The sequence below is a fragment of the Medicago truncatula genome, chromosome 7 (assembly GCF_003473485.1).
Source record: "Medicago truncatula cultivar Jemalong A17 chromosome 7, MtrunA17r5.0-ANR, whole genome shotgun sequence".
Lineage (NCBI taxonomy): Eukaryota > Viridiplantae > Streptophyta > Magnoliopsida > Fabales > Fabaceae > Medicago > Medicago truncatula.
This window is the reverse complement of record NC_053048.1, coordinates 1136697-1162679: the sequence shown is the minus strand read 5'-3', so window position 1 is coordinate 1162679 and position 25983 is coordinate 1136697. Positions and strand designations below refer to the sequence as shown.

At 34.3% G+C, this 25983-nt stretch overlaps 2 protein-coding genes across 6 annotated transcripts in view; both read right to left on the bottom strand.

Moving 5' to 3' along the window:
* Positions 1-1960: 1960 nt before the first annotated feature.
* Positions 1961-8701, bottom strand: LOC25499815 (NADPH-dependent diflavin oxidoreductase 1). Of its 3 annotated transcripts, XM_024771286.2 has the most exons (12): positions 8423-8701; positions 8235-8312; positions 7548-7652; positions 7177-7268; positions 6555-6730; positions 5991-6070; positions 5586-5660; positions 5236-5346; positions 4362-4484; positions 3741-3860; positions 3185-3401; positions 1961-2874 (listed from the first exon to the last, which is right to left on the bottom strand). In XM_024771286.2, exons 1-12 carry the CDS (start codon positions 8570-8572, stop codon positions 2345-2347), a joined length of 1857 nt encoding a protein of 618 aa, XP_024627054.1. In that variant the 5' UTR covers positions 8573-8701; the 3' UTR covers positions 1961-2344. The 3 variants fall into 3 exon arrangements, with proteins under 3 accessions (XP_024627054.1, XP_024627055.1, XP_024627056.1); XM_024771287.1 differs by lacking the exons at positions 7177-7268; positions 7548-7652; positions 8235-8312; positions 8423-8701 and having other exon boundaries at positions 6541-6679; XM_024771288.1 differs by lacking the exons at positions 5236-5346; positions 5586-5660; positions 5991-6070; ... (3 more) ...; positions 8235-8312; positions 8423-8701 and having other exon boundaries at positions 4352-4484.
* Positions 8702-10418: 1717 nt separating this feature from the next.
* The window catches only part of LOC25499814 (protein SWEETIE), a 31898-nt gene continuing 16333 nt past the window's right edge, over positions 10419-25983 (bottom strand). For 2 of the 3 annotated variants that reach the window (XM_024771114.2, XM_024771116.2), the window contains 25 exons: positions 25390-25478; positions 24083-24239; positions 23158-23307; positions 22744-22793; positions 22506-22605; positions 22372-22428; positions 22217-22284; positions 20215-20308; positions 19071-19276; positions 18448-18592; positions 18262-18330; positions 17496-17552; positions 17182-17268; positions 16847-16975; positions 16548-16751; positions 15953-16417; positions 15062-15127; positions 14780-14877; positions 14570-14669; positions 14270-14414; positions 13630-13937; positions 13415-13549; positions 13123-13290; positions 12863-12988; positions 10419-12318 (listed from right to left, as the gene is read on the bottom strand). In XM_024771114.2, the coding sequence (XP_024626882.1) occupies positions 10837-12318; positions 12863-12988; positions 13123-13290; positions 13415-13549; positions 13630-13937; positions 14270-14414; positions 14570-14669; positions 14780-14877; positions 15062-15127; positions 15953-16417; positions 16548-16751; positions 16847-16975; positions 17182-17268; positions 17496-17552; positions 18262-18330; positions 18448-18592; positions 19071-19276; positions 20215-20308; positions 22217-22284; positions 22372-22428; positions 22506-22605; positions 22744-22793; positions 23158-23307; positions 24083-24239; positions 25390-25478 (4755 nt within the window). In that variant the 3' untranslated portion in view covers positions 10419-10836. The remainder of the gene's footprint in view (positions 12319-12862; positions 12989-13122; positions 13291-13414; positions 13550-13629; positions 13938-14269; positions 14415-14569; positions 14670-14779; positions 14878-15061; positions 15128-15952; positions 16418-16547; positions 16752-16846; positions 16976-17181; positions 17269-17495; positions 17553-18261; positions 18331-18447; positions 18593-19070; positions 19277-20214; positions 20309-22216; positions 22285-22371; positions 22429-22505; positions 22606-22743; positions 22794-23157; positions 23308-24082; positions 24240-25389; positions 25479-25983) is intronic. The other variant, XM_024771115.2, reaches the window with a different exon arrangement.

Below are 25983 nucleotides of genomic sequence, written 5' to 3'. Positions count from 1 at the left end.
AATCCCGAGAAGAAATGTAAAAGACTAAGATTTTAACATTCTCTAAAAATTCTTATTGAGTTTCTATGACTTAAGATATATCTAACATAAATAGATCCGCAAAAATGCAAGTAGTGTCAAACTAAAACACATAAATACATTTTTAAAATAAAAAGTAAAGAAACTTATCAAAAGAAAAAAAACATGTCATTCCATAAAAGTTTTCATTGAGTTTCTATGAGTATCGGGTTGGGTGACATAAGTTTAAATAATATTTCTCTTATGTTATGGTTTGGTGCGGTTTAATTCATTTTTCACAATCCATGTCTTGTTTTTAACATAGATATAAGGGCAAATGGGTAATTATACACATGATTTTTGTTATAAAAAAAAATTATACACATGATTGTTATCATGAAAATATTTTGCATCCCATGACATTCTCGTCACTGGAAATGAGTAATTATACACATATCATTGTTATCATGGAAATATTTTGTCACATCATGTTTTTTTTTTTTTAAGAAACTAAATTGGACTAAATTACTGAAAGCCTGGAGATTTCAGCACAGGGAATGCTAAAACCCCAGCTGAAAGAGTCAATTACAAGAATGCCAAAACGGCCAAAACATGAACAAAAAACTACCCTGTTACATAAATATTCCTAAGCAAGGTAAATGGTTCAACCACCATGAATAGTAGGAGAAAACAAAACTATTGTGGTTCGCTTTCAGCCACCAGTATGATTGAAGCTTAACTTTATCTAATAATTGATTAAAAGAAGCTTCTTTTTGGTGAAATATTCGAGCGTTCCTTTCAAGCTAGATCACCCACACACAATATAGCCAAATAAGATTCAGAGTTGAGCGTTTGTTGTTAGAGAAGCCGCTAAAGGTGCTAAATTGATATAAATGATCTGACACGTTTTCAGGAAACACTAAGTGGTAACCAAGCCAGTGAGAAATATCATACCAAAGCTTGCCAAAAAAATGACAAGAGAGGAATAAGTGTTTTGCATCTTCTATCATGTTGCATCCGCCCACGCATAACTGCGCATTTGGATGTAAAAATGTGTCTTTTGATTAAATTGTCCGTTGATGGTAATCTATTACGTAACAAGCGCCAAGCGAAGAGGCTGATTTTCAGAGGCACTTCCTTGTTCCAAATTTCAGTATGTGTGTAACCGCCAAGTTGTTACTGGTGAATGTCAACAGACGATTATAAGCACTTGTGACTTTATAACTGTGGGAGGCATGCAAGTGCCAAATCCACCTGTCATAGTGAGTAGGCTGCAAAACAATATTAGATAAAATATCACAACATTCCCGCACTTTCTCTTCCTCCCAAGCCAACAAACGACGCCTCCACTGCCAAGCTTCACCCTCAACCCCCACCCAAAAGAATACATTTCGGCCACCGTTGTCGTTTTATTAGTAGCAAGATCAAAAAGGTGGCTGAAACTATTCTTCAAAACTAGCCCGTCAATTCAAGAATCCCACCAAATTGCATTTATTAAAAGAAAGAGAGATGTTATCATACCAAATTATCATAATCAACTATTGATTCTTTTTTTATTAAAGAAAAAATAATAATTTGGAAGTAGTGTATATAGTATTAATTGAAGAGTACAATTGAAAATAAAATGTTATTATTGCAATGGAAACTGAAGGTGACATTCATTTTGAAACAATTTTTTGGTTAACAAATCTGCTCTTATAATCCTCATTCAATTCTCTACTTTATTTCGCTTCAACTCTCCGACTTAGCACGCTTCAGGTTTACTCCATGCTTGCTTGGCGAATTATCGGATACTCAGAATCTTTGAACATATTTTGGATATTTTGCAGGTAAATCCCCCTACCCCCCGTTTGGAGGAGCATACCCACCAATCCCAGAGGATCAAACCACCATCATGAAGAAAACATTTCACGCTCATGAGGTAGACCACGTTTGTGCAAACAGGAACATATATAAAATAATGTTGAAAAGATGGTAGTTTTTTTATTTGTATGGATTAAAAGAGTCGCATGGATTCATCTAGAAGAAAATCACACAGATTCCAACATTCTTCATAAACCAAGGAACCAAGTATTTACAATGTATAAATAGAATAATAAGGCAACTACATGTATTAATAATCTAAATAATTTCCAATAAATATTGCCTAACATTTCGCTATCATATGTCCAATTTTAGAACCACAATTTGCACCAATTTGATCCATGCAACCGTATTAGACTTTAGAAAAAACTGTATGATTGGACCTCCTTGACGAACCCGGACCCTCTACAACCGTCTGCAGACAGTTGCCCCGTAAAATGGCTATAGAGGACCCAAACTTGCTATCTGACCCAAAATAAAACTCTCAAGACCATGCTTCAATGTGATATTTACCGCACCTTTCTAATGCCCTAATCCACCTAACTGCATCTTCCTTTGAAACCTCATTTTCTTTAGATACAATTTCCTCAAAAGCTGATGTTACATCCGTAGGCATTTTGGTTGATGAACCTGCTATATAAACAGCAGCTCCATCGGCTAATAGGTTCCAAACCCTTCCACTGTGTTCCTTCATCTTATGCTGAACATAAACTTTCTCAGGCTGGTCTCGAGAGAAAGCAACATAGAAACCTCCACCATTTGCTTCTGAAAGTACACCATTGTTCTGTGAATGATTCAACCACAAGTCTTTGTATAAAAAGTCACCGTCTTCATTCCAACAGCCAAAGAAGAACATAATTGGAGCAGTGGAAATAGTTTTACTTTGCAATGCCCTTTCCTCGATAAATCCGCGAAAAGGTGCACATCCTGTGCCCGGTCCAACAAGTATGAGGGGAAGTGATGGTGATGGTGTAGGAAGGGAGCCTTTATGGAACCAAGCAGGAATACCGACAGCTGTGAAAAACAAGACACAAACAAGTTACCTAACAAATGATCTGTCTGTTACAGTTTTCCTTAAACAAATAACATTTTTTTTAAATAATCACTTTTGGAAGTTTTCATCTGTTTGTTTCAACTTTTTTAAACTGTTTTATAGATGATATTGTTTATAAAAGTGATACTTATTACGGTTGACAAACACAAAAAAACTTCTGCTTGTCTAAAAAATAATCTCTAAATTATTGAATATCAAAATCATTTTTTTAGAATATGTAATAACAGAACCTAGAACAAATGCAATAAATGGCTAATTGTTTGTGCATACCATTGCAGGGATCTAATGTGGCTAGCCATGAGGAGCAAAATCCTTTCTTTTTCCTCTTGTAAGGTGTTGTCCAGGACACCACACTCACAGTCAAGTGTACTTGATTGGGGTGAACTGATTGAGAAGAAGAAATAGAGAATGCTCTTGTTTTCAGCATAGGAACCAATTGGATTAGCCACTCAAGTGGCATTTGAACAGAAGGAAAATCTTCGAGCACCTTTTTTACCGCAAAAAATAAAACAAATATATGCATAAAATTGATTTAATGAAACTGACAAGAAAATGAAAGCAATATAATCAAGGACTATCTAAACAAGCAAGAAAACGAGCATAGAATGTCACAGATTATGGCTTCAAAATATATTCTATTTAAACGAATTAGTGTTTGTAGTCTAATTACAACTTCAAAATATATCATAAATATTTTCTACAAAGTTTGAAGTTGCTTAACATCTTAGTAAGAAAAGAGTCCAAAATCAGTTAGATAAAGACTTCAATGCATAAAAAACTAGTGAATTGATTCAAAGCAAAATAATGCACAATTGATTGACCTCACCTCAAGAACAGTTCTCCTCTCCTTCTGGTTGTATTGGTACAGGTCATCTCTTCCTTCAGGTGAAGAAAAATACTGAAGTCTTTCCTTCTCATGTTCAGCTGTTGCAAAAAAGCTCATAACCTGAGACATCAAATTGTTGCTAAGTTAGCTTTTAATGAGGAAAATACAGGTATATTAAAAGCATGTTTATAGAACTCTTCATTCATGTAGCTTTTAATTAATTTTTCATACATTAACATGAACAATACATGTAGCTTTTACAATGTTAATCAAAACATAGGTGAAAGATAGATGTTTGCCAGCACTATCAGGCCATTGTGTGGGTTTAGGATTGATTTCACAATGCTACCAACTCAAGCATTTTATTTATTAACTCATTAAATCATATAATCCCAAAGTGAAAATTTCAAATAAAAAGAAGGGTAGGATATAAAATGCAAGAAATAGCGAACATTGAATTCAATTATGTACGTAATTTAGGCATGTTTTGTAATTTTGATACATTCATGAACTATAGTGATAGTGACTCACATTCAAGGGCCAAAATGACAATTTACTCGTTATGTAATTATCTCTAAAATGACTTTAAAAGGAAAGTCAAACAAACATACAGCATCTTGCCTCAAAGAAATACCGCCGAGGTGAAGCAGAAGCTACATCCATAGTCAGTTCCACAAAAGTTTTTAATTGTATGGGTATTCTAGAGCCATGTCCATTGCAATCATCCGTTCCTCTAGGACTAATCTGAAAATCAGGGGATTTCTTATAAGAAAATATTATACAGGCACTTCAATCAAACAAAAGTATGAATCTAATAAAAAATATCTATGCTTTATTTTGACAAAAAAATTCGATGCTGTTGAGTTGAAGGCATGTACTATTAAACTCAAAAGTTTGAACACAAAATTTGGAAAATATGGCTCCTAATAATTATTCAAGTATAAAACAGAATTATACAAGGAGTTCCCTGTTTCAAACACTGCACAAACAGTAAAAAAAGACATTCCCCCATAATTTCTATAGACTATATGTATATATATCTATAACCACGCAGATAACTGCCACTCCAAATACATAACTATCCTACAGCAAATAACAACTAATCACGCCTTTCCCTAAAATCCAACTTAAGAGATCTACCATGTACAAACCAAAGTACAAGCAAGCACCAGGGAGAGCATCACTTCTAAAACATTGCAAAATACTGAAACTGAGACCACCACATTAATATTAACTGTTGAATTTATAGGGTTTAGTATAGAGGGAGGGAAATGGAATATTCAAAATAATAAAATTATACTGATACATACTCTTATTTATTCTAATACTAACCAAATACCGAAACTAATCATGAACGACTCTTAATCCTAATGAAATAGGGGAACAAATCATGGAATATAAACAACTAAGAAAACTGGGATGATCTAAGATGTTATATGTTAAGATGAAGATATTTTTAATATAATATAACATTAACTACTCTTGAAAGACTTACACTGATGAATGCATCAGGATCCAAATCACAACGTCGTATGAAAGCATCAACTTCAGCTGAATCTTGACCAGGGAGAATCTCAAGAACATCACCAGTGTCATACTTGATAGCCTGAGGAACCCAAAACCCATACGTTAATTCAAAGAAGGAAGATGAATAACTTCATATCTATTTTAACACATGATGTAAGTAAAATAGATTCCAAATCATGGTAAATTTTGATTCTATGTATATAAAAGAACTCTTCTGCGTAATACATACGAATTTCAACACAAGCCTTTTGTATCTTTCAACAAGATACAAACACCGATGTACAGGTACATCAAGGTTAAAGAAATAGGATAACTTACATGTGACTCAAGTTCAAATTCAAAATGACGAACATCTTTTCCACAGTTTGCTCTGGTCAAAGGAAGATTCTTCACCTGCATGATCAGAAATTCAGAATCAAATAAATTGAAGCATGCAACAGAGAACAGATAACAAAATTATGACAAATACAATCATTCACATCACTGCATACTTTCCTATATTATTGATACATAAATAAATAACATTCCATATGTTACTCTTAATGGACAGAAACCAGAATAAAACTACATATCAAATGTCTTATTCTTTATTTTGAAAGACCTAATGAATTTGACTTATTGCTATACAGTTTGGCCGGTGCAATGCATACAAATAAAATGAGCATTCAGCATAGTCTAAATATAGTTTACAAACTACCCAAGATAAGGTTTATTAACCAGTACCATCTTAAGAAAGCAGTCAGGATGCCCACTTCTGTCGGAAGATGATTTTCCAGGATGCATTGAACGAACACTCCCAGTGTCTGTAAGAATCATAATATCATCTAATCAAATATAAAAGAACTAAAATTTTATAATCAACAGTGAGGGTAAAAATGCGCAACTCAAAATCAAACCATGACAATTTACAAGAAAAACTCAAACTCGGTGAATCATGCATTGAAAACACTATAGCAAAATATGACGAGATTCAAACTTTGGAGTTTAAGCATCAATAACTTAAAAGGAATGTACCATATGTAATTCAAACACACAGCAAATAACTTTGCCATATAGACTTCAGAAAATGTCTGGTGGTGAAGTAACGAAAACAAAGGTTCAACCAAATTTGTGTTGTCTAATACTTAATACGCAAAGTTGCATATAATATGCATCATTTAAATTCATACCAGTGATAAATTGTAGACGACAAAATAAACATACATAAATAGATTGTCTGAGATTAGGTCACAATAACAGCTAATGGAATATTGCAAGCCAACCAAGAATTTACCGAGTTTGTGATACCTGAGGCAGTTGAAAAATGTGACTCGATATTGTGATATGTAATTTGGACTTTAGGTTGGTCAATCAACACTGTATCTTGAATCGAAACATCTGGACCATTTGGTAAGAATTCTGGTTTGATCGTGTTTAAAATTCTCCATAGAGAAGACATCCAGGGATCAAGAGTACCTTCATAGCTACAAATAATTATACCATCATTAGTCACTTAAATAAAATATCTACATTTCAATATTAAAGAAGAAGAAATTATTAAAGCTTGCACAGCAAGCTATCACTAGAGTCTCTACTAACACTAGTCTCTAAACTACATATAATTCAATACAGAGTAATCAAACTATGTATATTCAAACAGTAACAATGTATATAATATAAAAATCCTATATAGGGTATATTCATATCATCCAAGGAAGCATTTATCAAAGAACGACATAGAAGTATTCACACACTAGAGTGAACACCGACAACTATTAGAAACAAAAATGCTCAATCTCAAGGATTACATTCTAGATAAACCATTAATCTAATCACATCAAACCTTTTCACACTCCACAAGCACAAATGTGATTGTTTCTACTAAATCAAGCAGAATATTCTTAATTGACAACATAATCCATAAGCATACCCTGAAGGGTGCTGATCATCTCCCAAGCCTCTTTCTAAAATAGTTGTTCCTCCAAGGTCCTTTAATCTTTTGTCCAGCTTCTTTGCAACAAACTGCCACAATTCCCAAGGTTTTGTTCAAAACATGTAAGTTGTAACTAAATAAAATAAATGCACGTGCAAAACAATAAAATTTGTACTATCCATCGGAATTTTTAAGTCACGAAATCATTATCAAAATTTTAGGGCCTATTTTTGCTCACAGTGATTCATCATCAAGAAGGTACATAATCAATAAATAATATAAAACTCAAGTATTGCAATAATTAATCTAACAAAATGAAAGACACAAAAGACTTTTCAAACACAAAAGCCACAAATCAATAAACATACATTGTACTTCTGATAACCAGAATCACCCAAACCGAAAACGGTGTAGTGTACTCCTTTCAGCCAATGCTGGCTTAGGCTTCTCTGAAGAAGAAACCTCCAAAAGACCTGGAACCACAAAAGAACTATCAGTAAAACTATAGACTAAAAACAACCTCAAATAATGCAAAGAAAAATCTTGACTTGTGATTTCATAGTTCAATAATTTATAGATTTCTAAAAAGAAAATCATAAGCTATTTTCTGATTTTTCACCAAAATGAAAATCACTGTTAAAAAAATTCATCAAAATAAGCTACTCAAAGCAAGCTTTGTATTTTAAACAGATTATCATTTTTTAAGAATAGAATTAACAAATAGTTGAAAAACTCCAAAAGTGATTTTTAATCATGATCAGTTACAAACTGCCGCTAAGCCTATGTTTGGTTCCACGTTTGGAGCAGACAAAAATGATTTTAACATGTTTGGCTGCTCTAGAACTGATCATGAACTTGTAGGTTTGAGTCTAAACGTGATCTTTACACTAAAATTAGGTGTACATCTCACTTTTACCTAAAATACATCCAAGCATAAACCACTTTACATTCAACTTTTTAAGTAAAATCAATTAATTCAATATCAATTTTTGTTACTGCATAATCAAACATCACTAAGTAAAACATCAAAAAAATGGTTTGAAAGAAGCATTTACCTTCATAGAATCAGGGGTATCACCCTGACCAGTGGTAGAAACCACAAAAACCACAGCTTCTTCCTGTGGCAATAGATTCTGCAATCATAACAAAGCAAACCAATAGCCAAAAATTAAAACTTTGAAATCAAAAAAGGATTTTGAACAAAACCCAACATTGAAAATGTCAAAAAGTAAAGAAATTGTACAGGATCATATTGATGAAGAGAAAGAAGATTGATGGGGCAAGCTCTACGTTCAGCTTCACGAGCAAGACGTTCAGAAGCATCCAATGCGTTACCAGTTTGAGTTGCGTATAGAATCAGAAGCTTATGATGACGTTGTTGAATCTCTTTCATTCTTCTCTAAACTCTACAAATACGAATCGCTTCAATATTGGAACAAGTACTGAAACTTTCACTGTTTTCAGAACCGGATATGGAGTTCTGCAATTTTTTCATAAACTCGATCGATATTATTTTTTTAGAAACACGATATGTTAAATTACAATTTTATTTTATTTTTGGTTAAGATTATTACAAATTATTTAATTATAAATCAAATATGATTCAAGTGTTAATCATTTTGATCCCTAAACATGTAATATGTAATCACAATAGTCTCTCAACACATCAAAATTTTAAAATAATCATTGTGTTGTTTAAGGGAATCAAGTTGAAAATATGGTTTAACGAAGAAAAATAAATATTTAAATGTACAAGATATATTCAAAGATCGAGGACTAACGTTCTTTTTAACTTTGTCTCAGTCCATATCCATACCCATTTTTATTTGGATGATTTGCATTTGTCGATATAGCAAAAATGTGTAGGCTCTCGAAAAATAGCACAAACTATATTGATATTTGGTTAAATATGTTTTTGGTCCCTATAAATATACTAACTTTTCGTTTTAGTCTCTCTAAAATTTTCCTTCAACTTTTAGTCCCTATAAAATTTTCAATCTTTACTTTTGGTCCCTCGTTTAAAGTAAATTTTCCTTGATTTTTTAGTGTTTGAATTCTTTCTCTTGCTTTTGATAAAAGAGGAATGTTATGTACATTTACTTTCTAACACTCACTCTTTTATTAAATGAACTATATGTGAATACAATAATTTAGAAATAGGTCCCATATAAAATGGTGAGGCTCACATGAATTTTATCTAATACAAAAGAATGTTAGAAATAGAGTAAAATGGTAACTCTGCAATTAAATTTTTCAACTATTTTTTATGGTACGTTTATTTTTTCGCCCAATGCCTCCACTATTCATATTAGTTTCCCCCTCCTCGTTCCCAATTTCACGTTAGGAGAGGCCATATGTTTGTTTTCTATAATAAATGAACTGGTGTTCCTTATATTCATTTTAGTGACACAAACCATCGTCCTTGTGATTTGCATAAAAATGGAGATTGAAACTTCAACAAACTCTACACTAATTTTCCATCCTTTCATCAAGATTGTGTTTATAGCATCATAATTGATCAGGACACTAAAGATAAACTCATTTGGAGTGACTCCCTTAATAGTATATATTTGGCTAGTAATTAATATAGGTGATTAGATCAAGATCCAGTCAACATTTGGCACCCCACTACTTGTTGAAGTTGGATTTGATCGTTATCAACAATTCATGGCATAAGTGTGGCACGACTATTGCAAGTGGCATGCATACTCTTCGTGCAACTATGCTTTGAAACATGACCCCAAGATCTCCACTACCTTCATCATCAGGCAACTTTTTTCTCTCATTAGGAAGTTGTCTTTTCTTCTTTAGGTGCTCTTTTTCAGTCATACTTTTGAGAGAAAGTAATATATATGTTGATTGGTTGGTTAAGCTCGTGCTACTAATGATGCCTGCTTGAAGATACGCACAATCTCATTAAAATTGGTTGTTTAAGTATATATTTTTCTTGCACCCTTGAGATATGCACAATCTCATTAAAATACGGCTCTTTGCACTATAATTTGACATAGCAGAAATGAAATACTCCAAATAGATGTCATGTTATATAAAAAAAAATTGAGAAAGATCTTTGTCACTCATTGCGATTCTACGAAGTTCGAATGATTAGTCTCTTCAACTGCACGCAAAAGATATCCCAAAAAACCGATAAATGTTTACACCAAAATATACACTAGAATTCAAATTTGAAATTTCAGACGTAAAGGTAGTATCATAATAAGTAACTCAACAACACTTCATAGATTTAAAAACCAACCAGGTTTCACGACTTGAATTTTATAACTAGTCAATAGATAAATAGCAATCTATCATTCAGTTCAGCAACAAATTACGAATAGAGGTTGAATGTCATATAACTATAGCTATGAAAATTTGGAACTCCATAAACCAAAACAAGTAACCTGGCAAACCAAGGTGAGGATATAATATAAAACTAGATACAACATATAATTCCTTGGCATGGGAAAAATGACACTAAATCAATATATCTTGGTGCGGTTTACATGCAATGGGAGGAATAATTGCTATAGTCTTTACTCTTCAGATAATTGTTCCAATTTTGTACTATTCTGTTCTTTTTCTACTGGATTTTCAGACATTCCATGCTGAGAGTAACTCTCATTTTCACTTGCTAAGTCTTTCTTAGCATCTTCATCATTATCTGTTACATTGGTCATTATTATCCAATTCAGAAACACCCCGTTGAAGTTCTGGAGAATCCGATACTACTTGTTCAGGCATATCCTCTTTGACTGATCCTTCAGATTCTACCTCGGGCTTCTGATCACAATGATCTAGTTCAACTGTTGGGATTGAGGATGCCTCTTCTTGAAGCTCAGAACTTTGCAATTCTTCCTCCATTTCTTTATGTTTACTTCCTACTGGACTTTCAGACGTTCTTTGATTAGATTCATGACTCTGACTTTCATTCTTACCATCTTCATCACATCTGTTAGACTGTTCAATATTATCTGACTCAAGAACACCCTGTTGAAGTTTCGGAGAATCTGATACTACCTGTTCAGGCACATCCTCTTCGATTGATCCTTCAGCTTCTAACTCTAGTTCATTTCGTGGTATTGCTAATGCCTCTTCTTGAAGCTGAGAGCTTTGTAATTCTTCCTCCATCTCTTGATGTTTGCTTTCTACTGGACTTTCAGACGTTCCTTGCTTAGAGTCACGACTCTCAATTTCATCCACACGGTCTTTCTTAGCATATTCTTCACCTCTTTTACACTGTTCATTATCATCTAATTCAGAAACAACCTTCTGAGGTTCCGGAGAATTCGAAACTAATTGTTCAGGCATATCCTCTTTACTTGATCCTTCAGCTTCTACCTTAGGCTTCTGATCAAATGAAACTAAATCATTTCCTGGGATTGCTGACGCCTCTCCTTCAAGTCCAGAGCTTCGCAATTCTTCCTCCATCTCCTGATGTTCCCTTTCTACTGGACTTTCAGACATTCCTTGCTTAAAGTCATGACTCTCATTTTCATCCACACCGTCTTTCTTAGCATCTTCTTCACCTCCATTACCCTGTTCATTATCTGATTTAGAAACACCTTGTTGAAGTGCCAGAGAATCTGATACTATTTGTTCAAGCATATCTTCACAAGATTCTAGTTCATTTCCTGAGATTGATGATGCCTCTTCTTGAAATCTAGAGCTTTGCAGTTCTTCCTCCATCTTTTGATGCTCATTATCACATGGCTCGGCACCAGGATCAGTTTGATCATGTTTCTCTTTGAAAACCTCCACGCTTTCATCACTTTTCATCTCTTTTTCACTGCTAATGGATTTAGAAATAGCAGATTCTTGAAACTCAACATCTCCAGTAGAACCATCCAAATCTGATGAGCTTTCAACCATGCTGGGATCTTTGTCTTTGTCAGAATGCTCTGTTTTTGATTCATCTCCACCTTCATTTTTCGAGACAGGAAAAGACTGAAAAGCATCCCAATCATCTTCACTGAATTCATCTTCTTCCTCGTTATTCTCATCTGATTGCACCACAGCAGCTGAAGGTGTGGGATGTTTCTCTTCATTTCTTACCGCTGGCTTTGGCATTTTAATATCCAAAACTGGTACTTTATGTTCTGTTTGATTCTTATCATTTGTCACAGAAGCTCGTATCACACCCTACATGTAGTGGCATAACAGAAGTAAGCAACAGTAGTTAATTAGAACATGGACAAAGTTCCTAAACATCTGTAATAGAATCCAAGACGCAGGATTATGTTGATTCTCTATTTTTTTCAAACCATCAAGACTTTAGGAATGCTACATCTTTCTTATTTAAGATTAGGAATGATGTTTTTTTTTTAAGATTAGGAATGATGTTATCTTATCCTCTGCAAAATATCTTATAATTTTTCTTGGTTAACCTTTCTCCTCTTAATAAAGAACTAGATAGAAATTATAATGGAAGCTTATTATTTCTTTCTTTTTTAATGTTAACCCTCTGGTTCCCAAGGGAAAGGGGCCCTGGTAATCCAGAGTTCGGAAGCTTATTATTTCTATCCACAGAAAAAGAATTTTCAATTTCCAAAATATAATCTCCATCATGGAAATGGAATTAGAGGTGCTCAGTTAGACTTGTCGAAAATCGTAAATTATGACAGTTCAACAAAATAGATGTCAATAATTGGTCCACATATATACATATTTGTAACACCGAAAATACCTGAAGTTCCTGGCGGTGCAGAGGAGGCATTGATAGTAAAACATCCTTGAAATGCATGGCTGATGAAGGAATTTGAGCAAGGTGAGAAACGAGCTTAATGGCTGTGCTTCTTAAATCTCTTATTTCCTGTCATTCGTTTGCATGATCAAAAGAATGGATAATAAAATTTCGAGAAGCTTACTCTAGCAATAGAAAATCTCAGTTTATTCATCAAAAACGAAATCATCAACAAAAAAAAATCTCAGTTGAAGTTATATTACCGGAGAGAACCCGTCTGTTGTAGACAAGAAAATCGTGACAATGGCCTCTAGAAGAAGGGTCATGAAACTTCTCTGGCAGTCATTACCCTTAGCCAGGGTTTGTAACACCACCATGAGACTCAAGCATTCACTAGCAATGTTTACCGACTCTCTTGTTATATTTTTCTGCTATCAATAGAAATATAAAATGATTTAGCTACACGATGAATTACAAAATTCCAGAGCAAATAAAATGAACTAATGATATTATTACACACATTAATCGCTAAACAAAAGCACATGTTGCCAATACCTTTAACATTTTGTGGATCAAAGTGAAAATATCAGTAATTAGCTCCCCAGCAAGAAACATTAAGAATGAGTTATCTTCTGTATTTACACCTCTTTGAATCCTGGCTTTAAGAAATTGTAAACCTATAACTTGGACCTGTCAACAATAAATTTCAGTCGTTGGTGCTTCTTTCTGGGTAACAGCAATGGTGAGATATTTCTTATATATTAATTTACCTGCATATTTGAATCACTGAATACAGTTTGGAAACAACGTATGCAATATCTCAGAGCAATAACACAGATGGATTTATTTGCTTCACAATCTTCAACATATTTACTTTCAAGAGCCAGTTTCGCGACTACTATAATTTGTTCAAGAGAAAATGCAAGCTTTGCCTGTATTAGTTTCCGTTGGTTTAAACTCTTAACATCCTGCAAATGGAATTCCTCAATGCCATACTTAGTCAAAGCAGCAACCACCCTCAAACAAGTTTCAAACATTTCTCTTAGAGGGAGAATGCTATCGTCCAGTGCAGCCTCGTCTACAGAAAAAAAATGAGAATGGCTCCTTTAGTTGTGCCGTTGAATGATTCAAAATTATTTTTTTTTTGCGCCTACATTGGTAGCTTGATGCTTGGTTTCAACCAAAATATATTGAACCATGTGGGACTCAAGTTGTTTTCCCAACAAAAATATTTTAACAATACATCCAATAAATCAAAACTATAAAAAAAAAAAAAAAAAAAAAAACACTACAGAAAAAGAAAACAAAAAAAAAAAGAGGAATTCTTCGTTAAATAGTCACACTAACAATTCACAAGAAAGGAGGGGAGTATGAATATGCATACAGCTGGTTTGGAGTAAAATGGCTTACCGTCACTTATTCTCTTAAGCAAAGGAATTGTACAGTTGACCATCTCAATAGCTTCGGATAAGTAAACCTCAGTTGAAGCCTCCCTTACACACTTGTAGCCAACTAAAACTAATGCCAGAACCATCGATTTTGGATGCTGGGTCATCTAAGTAATCATAATAAGAGCAATCAGTAATGACGGTCATTTTAGGATTAAAAAATTGAACCACGACTTCAGAGAATATAGAATTCTAAATGTTCACAAAACCATACTGGCTCAGATAGAAAAAAGCAATCCAGAATCATACACAACAGACACACCTTGGTCTCAATACGGTTAACAACTGTCCTTGTTGTACTACATAGTGTATGTATCACATCAACTTCGGAGTTTAGATGATCCGCCGGAATCGTGTTAGTACTGCACAACAGACATACATGAATGTTTAGCATATTATAAATATATTCTATGCAAAAATTCCAATCAAGTAAGAAACTACAAAAAATTATTAGTCACAGGAATTCAATTACCTCTGAAATGTTTTAAAAAGGTAGTGTAAACAAAGTTCCAGTGTTATCAAAGCATAATTTTCACTATTGAAAATTTCTTCTGGGCAATTTTGTGCAACCTGTCGGGAAAACAAAAGAAACTTGAACTTCAGATGTCAAAAAAATTAACCAAATTGGAAAGCAGCTGACAATATTAACACGCCATTCAAGAACAAATTGGGCCTAATCAGGAAAATATACTCTATAAGGATATAAAAAATTATGCAGAGTTACAATCCTGAAATCAATATATCTAATGTGTACCTGTGATAAAATCGATATTGCGAGACTATTCCAAGAATTATCCATGTATGTAGAATATGAAAGAATCTGCATACATTAAACATAATAAAAATATGAGAATTCTCTCTATGACCATTCCTCAATTTATATACATTTAACTATGTTCAAACAAATTGTCACGAATAAAAACAAGCATAACTCTTTTACAGTCCAATATCCTCATACATAGTGGATTGGCATTGATATATTGATACAGTGAACAAGATATCAATCATTTATTTCAGACTGTCAGTAGATTTAAGAAGTTCCAGGTGCTCCCAATTCAATGCTATTGCAGTTCCAAAATTGTATTAAATGTTTACACAGAAGAAAACAGAGAACCACATGTTTCACCAGGATTAATTTATTAAATCACAAATTGAATTGAACTGAATTTCTCCTTACTTGGCTACGCAGAAACATTATTGGTTCCCTCATGTAAGAACCCTTAAGCAAAGACGATGCATTTACTGTATGTAAAGTGCAAAGGATTGAGCTATCAACCACTTGGTCAATAAAGGATTTAATAAAATATAAAGGACTAAATCTTAAAAAAACTTAAGCTATTAGGTTAAGAGTAGACACGGTGAATGGTTTTATGTTTCACACAATCCTATATATTTTTTATTTCATTCACTGTGGCAGAAATAATTACTCTTATACAAAGTTCATAAACTAAATAAATGAGGGATATGTAGTTATTTGTTCTAATCAAATTAAATTAAATAAGTACAGGGAAATATCATGAAGGTAAAAATGTGTCGTCTTAATAGGACTTGATTGAGAGGGTTGCATCCTACATCCACTGCAACAAAAAAAAAAATGCTGTCTTCGAACTGTATGTTATATAATACTGTAAGATACAACACCAACCTGCAGCAGTTCTTTGCAGATATCCACGTTAAGCAGTCCCGCTCCAAAAAAACTCTCAGTTGAAAGAAATTGAAACATAGGCAGTACAATTTCATATAATTTCAAGCCTGGGGGTTTCACTTCATCTCTTGGGGAGTTCCCACCATGCTTTGTATTAACAAAAGCCAGCTGTATAATTGATCTATACAGGACAGGATGTTGTGACTGAAACAAACCAAGAAGAGAAAATCCCCATAGGAACTTAAAATCTTCAAACTTCAAATGGACCATGCTATACTGACATGTAGCCTCAGTATGTTTGTAGGTGTTTCTGACCGAGGCTTTGGTGCAATCTTGTCCTTCAAAATTCGCTGGAACTGAATCGAGTCCAAGCGCTTGCAAAATTACAGGCCAAGATTCCTCTAAGCATGGACGTAACTTTGAAGAAACAACAGGTGATTGCAGCCCATCAAGAAACAGATTCCCCTGCAAGTAAAGTGCGACTAGAATGAGAAAGAAACCCTGAAGACACCAACATTATCATAATAATCCAGGTTCATCTCCGAGATGAAAGTATGCACTCATCAATATCTGGAAAGTTCATATTCAGAAGTACCTTCCTCTTTGGGCTCAGGCACAAGCATATATAACTATAATCCTTCAATGTATGGATCCAGTACTTCCCTAGAACACTCGAGCTTTTTTGGAACAACGGTAATAATGTCAGGTACCCATCTGAAACTCCATCTTGGTGCTTCTTCATGGATGCATATATATAACACTTGAGAGAAGCGTGAGCAGCCAGAAGTCTTATTTTGATCTAAAATGTGAATTGTAAAAAAGAAATGTAAATTATAAAATAGATTTAAAAATATTGAAATATATAAAGGTTATATAACAAAGAGAGTCACATGCCTTGCTTGTGACCCATTCTGCAAATGAAGGATAATAAATGTCCTCAAAGTCATTCAGTGGGCGTGAAATCAAAGAGAATATGCGCCTGACCACCACTTGATCTCCACTGATTATTCCACTTGTTAATATCTGAAATTATTACATTAACTGATTATAAACTGTTTAATTTCATAGTCGAGGAACTTCCCTAAAATATTTCCAACTTCCAAATGACTAACGTGACGTATGTTTAGAGTAATGATTAGATGAATAATAGTAACTTCAGAGGATTTCAAAACATGCAATAAATCAATTCCAAAGGTAAAGGAAATGAATAGAATGGTGAAAGCAGCAACCTTGGTAGCCAAGTGCAAGCCTGCCTCCAATAAGCTAGGACTAGAAGATGTGTCCAAGGTAGTACGAACTGCAGAGACTAGCTGAGCCTGTATTTATAATAGTTTCAGTTATTCCAATTGAATCAAGACTCATAATCCACATAACCTTAAAAATGAAGTATCAGTTCAATAGGAGGTTTAAATACACAATCATGTGCATAAACTAAATGATACTTGAAAATGAGAAATTAAAAAAAACTTAGTTGACAAATAAAATTGATTGAGATCTTGTTATGTAAACAATTTCAGGGGGTGAAAAACATTTTGTGAAATACCTGATACTGTTCAAGTAGAAGATGCCCAGGAAGCTCAGGGTCAGCTGCTTTTTCAAACTGTAAATCCAAATTCACATATAAGAACGAATTAACAAAAATTGAATGGTCGGGAGATGATAAGATACACCATGCAGTATACACAACATTAAATTAAGCAGAAAAGAAACTGATAATTAATAGAGATCGAGCTCTTCAATACTTGGCCAAACAATGCATATTTGTTTCACCAAGTAATTAACCATAAAACTATCCCCAATTGTTTAGACAGAGGAAAATATGTGCAATTGTGTGTGGATAAAAGAACAAATACAATTAGAGATAAGAAATAAACATTAAAAGCAATCTTGGAGGACAAAAGATCACCAAAGGCATAGGTGCATATGGGCCACGTGCTACATAGAAACGACAAAATAAGTCTTCGGTAGAATTAGGCTCTCCAATGCCTTTAAATATGTCAGGGGGGCTCACATAAAGATACCATTTTCTGAACACCAAAGAGCCATAACTGACCCTGATCCTGACCCATACCAGAAGCGCAAAGAAATCATGAAGATACATGCATTTCACACATGCCAAAATGTAAAATATAATAGAGAATAATTGTTAGCAGACCCCACCCTTAAGCCTCTCCTTTTTTCTACCACAGCCGCTAAAGCTAATAACAAGATGTTATAGATGCCATAAGACTCTTTGCAATGAAGTTATCAAAAATGAAGAGAGAGGGGAGAACAGGCATAGAATAAGCACAGCCATCATATTTCACTACCTTATCCACAATAGTGCCAAGAAGACTGACGCCTACTGGCTGCATGTTCTCAAACTGAATTGTGCTAATCTGATGTGAGAAAAAATGACAGGGAAGAACACGATTAATTCTAATACATCTTTAATATTTCACAAGAACAAAGGGTAAATTATTCACTGCTCATATATTCTAATTAGTCAGCAGTACCTGATAAGCAAGTGATATTAACTCTTGCAAGTGGAGAACTAGCCAATCACCAGAGGACTTCCCACTTGCATGTTCTTTCCTTGCCAAAAAGAGGTCAAAATGAGCACGACTTCTTCCCACAGCATCTGGTAGATGGCTCAAACATCTACAGTAAAATTAATGACTTAAATTACATACAATAATACAGAGAGACTAAAAAAATAAGATTCTTTAATTGGCAAAAGGAAAAGATCAGACTCTATAAATCAAGACATTAGGGGGGGTGGAGGGCAAAGTCTATTTTAAAATATATTTGGTATCTTAAAAAAAGTTAAAGAACGTGATAAATGATCATATGATACTTCAATCTCACTTAGTTGATTTTAATGAACATTTCAGTCTGTAATTTAAAAGAGAAAAGTAAGTCCTCCCCTCCAAAACCCTCCATCCAAACATATCCTTAGATGCATTAATATGACATGACAGAAGCCTCTTTTAATTATCTTCATTTGTAAAAAAGGATGGGGTGAATTTATACAAATTTGAAATAGAATAAACTTTTATCATTTTTTATAAAGATGTGGTAATTGTAGGTTCAATGTATTTATAGCTAAAGTTAAATTACATAATTGAGAAATACATACTCTGCCGCAAAAAGCCTAGTCCTATATCTGAGGTACTTCTCTCTATTAGCTGCACCGGTGGAAGCTTGAAACTTGTAATTCTGCGTGCTGTTGGAGCCAGAAACCATATTTTCTTCATCATTAAGGTTCAAACTTGAATCACCATCTGCAAACTCATTTTCTGCATTGTTATTAATTTCAGAGCTCCTCGTTGATGTTGCAAGGACCTGCGATAATCCCCCATTAAACCATTGTCAAGATTCGGTGAAATGTTATGGAAAGCATTATGAAGGGGAACGGGAGAAAGGGGACTACTGAGGGGAGAGAAGAATGTGTAAAGGATCATTTCTGTAATGAAGTGGTGGCTTAAGCCATCGGGCAAAAGCATTTCTTGCTTCTCTGATATCATCTTTTGCTCTAATGTAGCTAATTAGATTAGATACTGCACTTGGAGCTTGCCCCTAGTTTGCTTCCTTCTAGTTGTCTTGTTATAAAACCAGTTCATATCACTATGCTAAAGCATATACAGAGTTTATACGGGTAACATAGTTGTTTTGGGCACTGAAACTTCCTTATGTAATGTGCATAAAAGGACCAAGCATATAAAAGCTGATAACTCTTCATCCCTGAAAGGTTCTCGTTATAAAGCATCACTACTAACTTTGCCAACTTAATAGATTAACCAGGAAAAAAATCAGTCTTCTTTTTTTTTTCTTGGGGAGGGGGGGTCTAAGCTGCATTTGTAACGAATTTGGTACATATTATATATATATCACATCCGGCTTGACGAGAAAACATACGTGTTGTAAACATATACAATGCATTCATGTGTCGCTAAACCACAGGCTGTATAGTCCATTTTCTCGCTATAACATACAGTTGTATGGGGAAGAATAGCATATGTTCTCATGCTTTTTCACAGGATAAGGTTCACTCTAGAGCCTTCTCTCACTCTTTGTTTTTACTTTCGGGCCTTTTTAAATCTTCCTGGTTCCATATTTGAATTTTTCAAACAATATTATGTGAAAAAGGAAAAATTCACATCTACCATATGGATCTAATACTGCTTCCTCAAAAAGTATTAGTTTTCATGTCTTTTTGTTGTACAACTTCTAGACATAGGGAACCATGTAGAAAAATATGCATTTTATAATAGAAAGCTTACCACTTTGCGACATACTGATATCCAATGTGATGTGCAAGAATGACATGATGCATAGAGTAATCGCATAATTGTGGTTCGTACTAAGTTACCAATTCTGCACAAATGAAAGAAGTAAGAAATAAGCTTCATAATCGTTGTAAAATATGTGAAGTCTGTGTAAACCCTCTGTGTGTCTATAATGAGATCACACAGCTTGTATTTATAATGGCTTTACAATAAATACATTGAATGCTTATTTAGTAAGCACTAGCCTAGGAAGTTGAATACTCTAGGAGTTATACAATCAAAGGGATATCTAAAGATTCTTAACTTTAACACCCCTCCTCAAGCTGGAGCATACATGACATATGCACCAAGCTTGTTACAACAAATCAAAAATCACCATCGAGTGATCATCATGGGAAGAGAATGCACCATTGATAATCATCTATGTGAGTATAGTCACCGAGTAACTACTGGATTAATAGTCGATGGGAAGAAACTGCACCACTAATATGATCCATATGTGGGAAAGTCGCCATCGGATTGATCGTCGATGGGAAGAAAAAGGCACCACTAGTATGAACCATATGTGGGAAAGGAGTCACCACCAGAACATGACAGAGGAGGAGTTGCGATGGTCAGCGCTGAAAGATGGTGGCTAGAGAATGTGCTCTCACACGCGAATCTAGAGGCAGCGTGTGGGGTCCAAGCACGGAGAATGTGGTGGTGCGTGAAGGCACATGTGGTGGCTGGTGGCAGTGATTAAAGAACCGCCATGCTCGCCGGAGAATCCAGAGGCGGTTGGTGACTGTGCTCGGTGTTGGGTCGCACCAGAAAAGTGGCAGCTGGTTATTGCACAGCGGGAAAGGGTGTGAAGGAAGGTCACTGGAAGGGATGAGCGCAGTGATAAACACCAACTGAAAATTATACAGCAGCCCTAGGGACAAAACACTTCTAATAGGTGGTGCTGCCGGCAGCAAATGCCGCCGCCGGCAGTAGCAAAGCACAGAGAATATGTAAAATATGTGAAGTCTGTGTAAACCCTCTGTGTGTCTATAATGAGATCACACAGCTTGTATTTATAATGGCTTTACAATAAATACATTGAATGCTTATTTAGTAAGCACTAGCCTAGGAAGTTGAATACTCTAGGAGTTATACAATCAAAGGGATATCAAAAGATTCTTAACTTTAACAATCGTAAAAGACAAATGGCAATTACTATTATTGGCCAATATCTAATTTTTTAATAAAATATAACTGATAACTATGGTTGACCATAGCTAAAATTTTGAAACAACAACAACCAAGCCTTATCCCACTAAGTGGGGTCGGCTACATAGATCAAATTACACCATAATGTTCTATCCTAAACCATATTGGATCCAAATCATTAACCTTTAAATATTTCCTAATAATTTCTCTCATAATTTTTCTAGGTCTTCCTCTACCTCTTTTGATCTGACTCTCCTTTATCTGATCTACTCTTCGTACTACAACATCTAGATGTCTTCTCTCTACACCATAAAATTTTGAAAAATATTTCTAAATCCGTAGTATAATGCTAACCAAATACTTAGCTCATTCCTAACTGGAATAACATTAGTAACCATTGCATTTCTAGGAATGTTATTCCTAGGAATGCAATCACATACATTGAAACAAATGCCTCTATGGGCGAGTTTAAGTTTTTGTTTTAATCCACATTTAACATGAGATTTTCCAAGGGGTCATGTATGTTAGAGATCTAACTGTTATAGGTTTTAACTTGTATTTTCTTTGATGACTTCTCTAGGAGAATGGCATATACCTATCTGTATTCCTTATGACATCTCTGGGTCTCTATTATAAATGCTTATATATTAAAAGAGAATAAAGATACAAAAATATGTATTGCCAATAACCTAAAATAATTTCATGTTACTAATAATAAAAGACAAGAGTTTCAGGCTCAGCAACGCAAGCACTAATCAGCAGGTAAGAGTAAGAAATCTTTTTTTTCTTTTTCTTATTCACATACTCTGAATCAGTTTCCTCATCCAACATAAAGAACAAGTTTTCTTCAATCTGCTCAACAATAACGGTAGCCTGTAAAGTTTAAAACCAGCTTTCAGCACAAAAATAATATACACTAATATATCTATATTGAAAATCCTTTCAGGGTTAGAAACCAACCGGATCTTTCTCAATTAGATGTCTTAGAGTAGACACGGCAAGAAGACGTAAAGTTGGCTGCAACAAGAAAAAGAGTTAGTTGAAAAGAGTAAATAACAAATTTTACCAATAACGGAAAATATGAAGGAAAAAACCTGTCTTGATGACAATGTAGAGAGAAGAGTCTGCACATGGGAGTGCACAGAAACAGCTTTCGGTGCAAAAAGAACAAGTTGTTGAGTGAAGCGTGCACTCCTGCAGTATAACAAGCAAAACTACCGATAATCATCAGAAAGGCAAAGCTTAACTGAAAAAGACTTCCCAAAAGCAAAAGACCTGATGGCTATGAGAACGTGTTAATTATATGATAAAACATGGAGTTAAGAAACATACTCAAGCATTGTTGAAGTTTCTTGCCAGCAGCTTATCTCAGCAATGGCAGACTGAAAAGGAAAAACAATGTATGAAGTTTACATTTTATTTTTAAAAACAGAATGCCCTAGGTGATGTTTGTGAACATTTTATTATGAATAGATTTAACGTAATGGTTCTGGTAGAAGTGAAAAGTCAAAGTTTTGTGACAACGAGAAATATATGCACAACTTTACAGTATGGTTGGAGTGCCTAATACTCATGGTCTTTTTGGGAGCTTACCAAACAGACATGATGAGAATTTGGGTAGCTTTACCTAATTACTGTTTTAATTTTATTTTATTAATACTTTTCCCGTCTTCCAAATTATTTACAATCATCTTATCTTTCTTCTTAATGTGTTTCTTATATTGAAATAGTTCGAAAAAAATCTACCTTGGAGCGTGAGAAAAAGATGCTTCCTGGTACAAGCTCAGGACCAAGAACAGCAACTATAGCGTTTATAAGACGGCCAACACCCTGCTGAACGTCTGCCAAACCATTCTCATCAGATAAAAGAATTTCCATTGCAAGAGATAGGGTTGCCTGTGAAGAAAAATAAAGACAATAAATAAAATCATATCAAAGATAATATTACGGGATAAAATTAGGTACTCTGTCAGATTAACAAAAAAACAGCAAACATTTTCCCTTCTTTTCCTTCATTTTTCTCTTGATTTTTAGGTGCAAAAAGATAGATTAATGTATGAAGGATGTAGAATGCAGAAATAAACTATAATACATAAGCAGGTGGCAACATCGGCACAAATTTTCCAAGCCATGTCCGTGTAAATTTGTATGAAATACAAGGGTTTTTTTTCCTTCTTTCTTTTCTTGATAAAGGATACGAAGGGCTTTCAGTGTTTAAGAAACATGATTATTGTAATAATCAATAAAAATAAAAGCTGAAATCACTAGCTCAGATGAATCAATTAGACATTTCATAGCACTATGAGTGTGTGTACTTTCTTTTTGTGCTAAAATAAGGAAAGACAGGACATCCTCAGGATCCTAAAATATTTGAGTGACTATTTGGAAAGGAAAAGGTCCAAGGCTCTCGAATTCTTGGTAGGAACTGGGTCTTTCTCTGAACTGTCTCTCGAATCCTAAAATGTTCTATCTCTGATTGGGAACCTTTCTCCAGAGATTGTTCAATAGTAAGTAGTTGCTATTCAGTAATTTATTATATCGATACCAGTTTCTATCATATTGTTGGTACTTACGAAATATTTTCATTAAAATAAGGGAAAAGCAGACTATCTGTTCTATATGTGAGAAATATACTGATCACAAGATGCTGCTGGCATTTGAAATGAAATACCTGGACATGAGAAACAAAGGACAAGCCTGCAGCTTCAATAGTTAACAGAAGCCCATGCATAGACCAGATCTGCAGACTAGGTACCAAACTTTTAGCCAGTGAGGAAATAGAGCTCACTGTTGCAGGCACTAAAGTTGACAATGCAATCCCTCCTGCGCTGCAGCAAGATATAAATGACAAAAACTGTCAAGACATGTATAGAGTTATAGGAAAAAGAAGTAAAATATACAATTTGTTGTTTAATTCTGGAATGTTCATCAATCTGCTCAGCCAAATATCTAAGCTGAGATTATAAATGTACAAGAATAATGCAACAGAAAGGATTCAACAAGTAACAACACTGTAAAGTGTAAACCCTCTATTGGAACCGATATGGTTTTTGTAGTCTAATCCTACGCTGAATTAAATCATTTCATGAACTGGAGCACAAATTCTGTAAAGAAGCCACAATAAAAGTGTAAACTTTCTTATTTCCACTGTTATGATTATTATTAATAATAACAACCACTCTTTATTATATCTCAATAGCTAACCAAGTTTGTCACGTAACAATTTCCACAAATATTTATTATATCTCTTGGAAGACCAAGAAACAAAATGTTGTAGCAAAATCCAGTGCAGAAAAAATGGTTTCACCTACTTATAAACTAAAATGGCTCAAACAGTTGCTTAAAGAACAGAGGTTTGGGTGTGTTTCATGGATGATGCTCATTGTGGATAACCAACCAATCAACCTCTCAAATCCGGCATTCCATGAGATAGTACAAAATATATTGAGATAGATTGTCATTTCATTCGGGAGAAGATCGTATCCTGAGACAGCATGATTGGCAGATGTCCTCGAATTGGTTATATATGTAAAGAGCTAGGTTCATATGATTTATATAGCTTGAAGAGGGTTGTTAGAACTACTATACTACTACAATATATAATATTCTCTTGTGCGTAATTGTGATTCTCAACAAGCTTCATTGAACTTTTATTCTTGTGAAGGATTTCTTATCCTCCTCTCTTTGTATATCTCTTCTTTCTTAGCAAATTTTTTTAATTTAAAAACCCCCACTTCATCATCCTTGGTGGAACTATACTCGAAAATAAAAAACTCAACATAATATATTATCTTCTCTTAAACTAGTCAAACATGTATCCTTTATAGTTAATGAAGAATTTGAGATACAAAACAGACAAGCTAAATCAAACAAATTAAAACTTATCAGTAATTCTGAGTGGAAGGAAGATATCTTGGTTTGGAGGGGGTGGGGTTTGACAAATTGATGAAATAAACATGCAAACTATTGACCAGTGACCTGCGATGAATGCAGCCAAGTGCCAAAGCAATTGATCCAGCATAGTAGGAATCAGTCACTCCATTTAGGTCACCAAGTAGTGATCTTGTCTGCAAGCCACCATCAATGATGAAAAAAGAAATCAGAAATGAAAGCACTAAATAGCACAGACAAAACATAAGAAGCTATTTATGAGTGTGTGTGGAAGAGGAAAAAAAATTGTGGCTAAAATATGGTTTTAGTCCCTCCAAATATGCCTCGTTTTGATTTTAGTCCTTGGTAAAAAAAAAATTGTTTTTGGTCCCTGCAAAATTTTTTGTTTTTGAAAATAGTCCCTGACCCCACTTTTGTGATGATTTGCATACGTGGCACATTATAACTGAACCAATTTTGTAGTTTTTGATCCCTGCAAAATATTTTGTATTTAAAAAAGGTCCCTGCAAAATTTTTTGTTTTTGAAAATAGTCCCTGGAAAAAAAATTTGTTTTTGAAAATAGTCCCTGGAGGGACTATTTTAAAAAACAAAAAATTTTGTAGGGACCAAAAACAATTTTTTTTTTACCAGGGACTAAAACCAAAACGAGGCATATTTGCAGGGACTAAAACCATATTTTA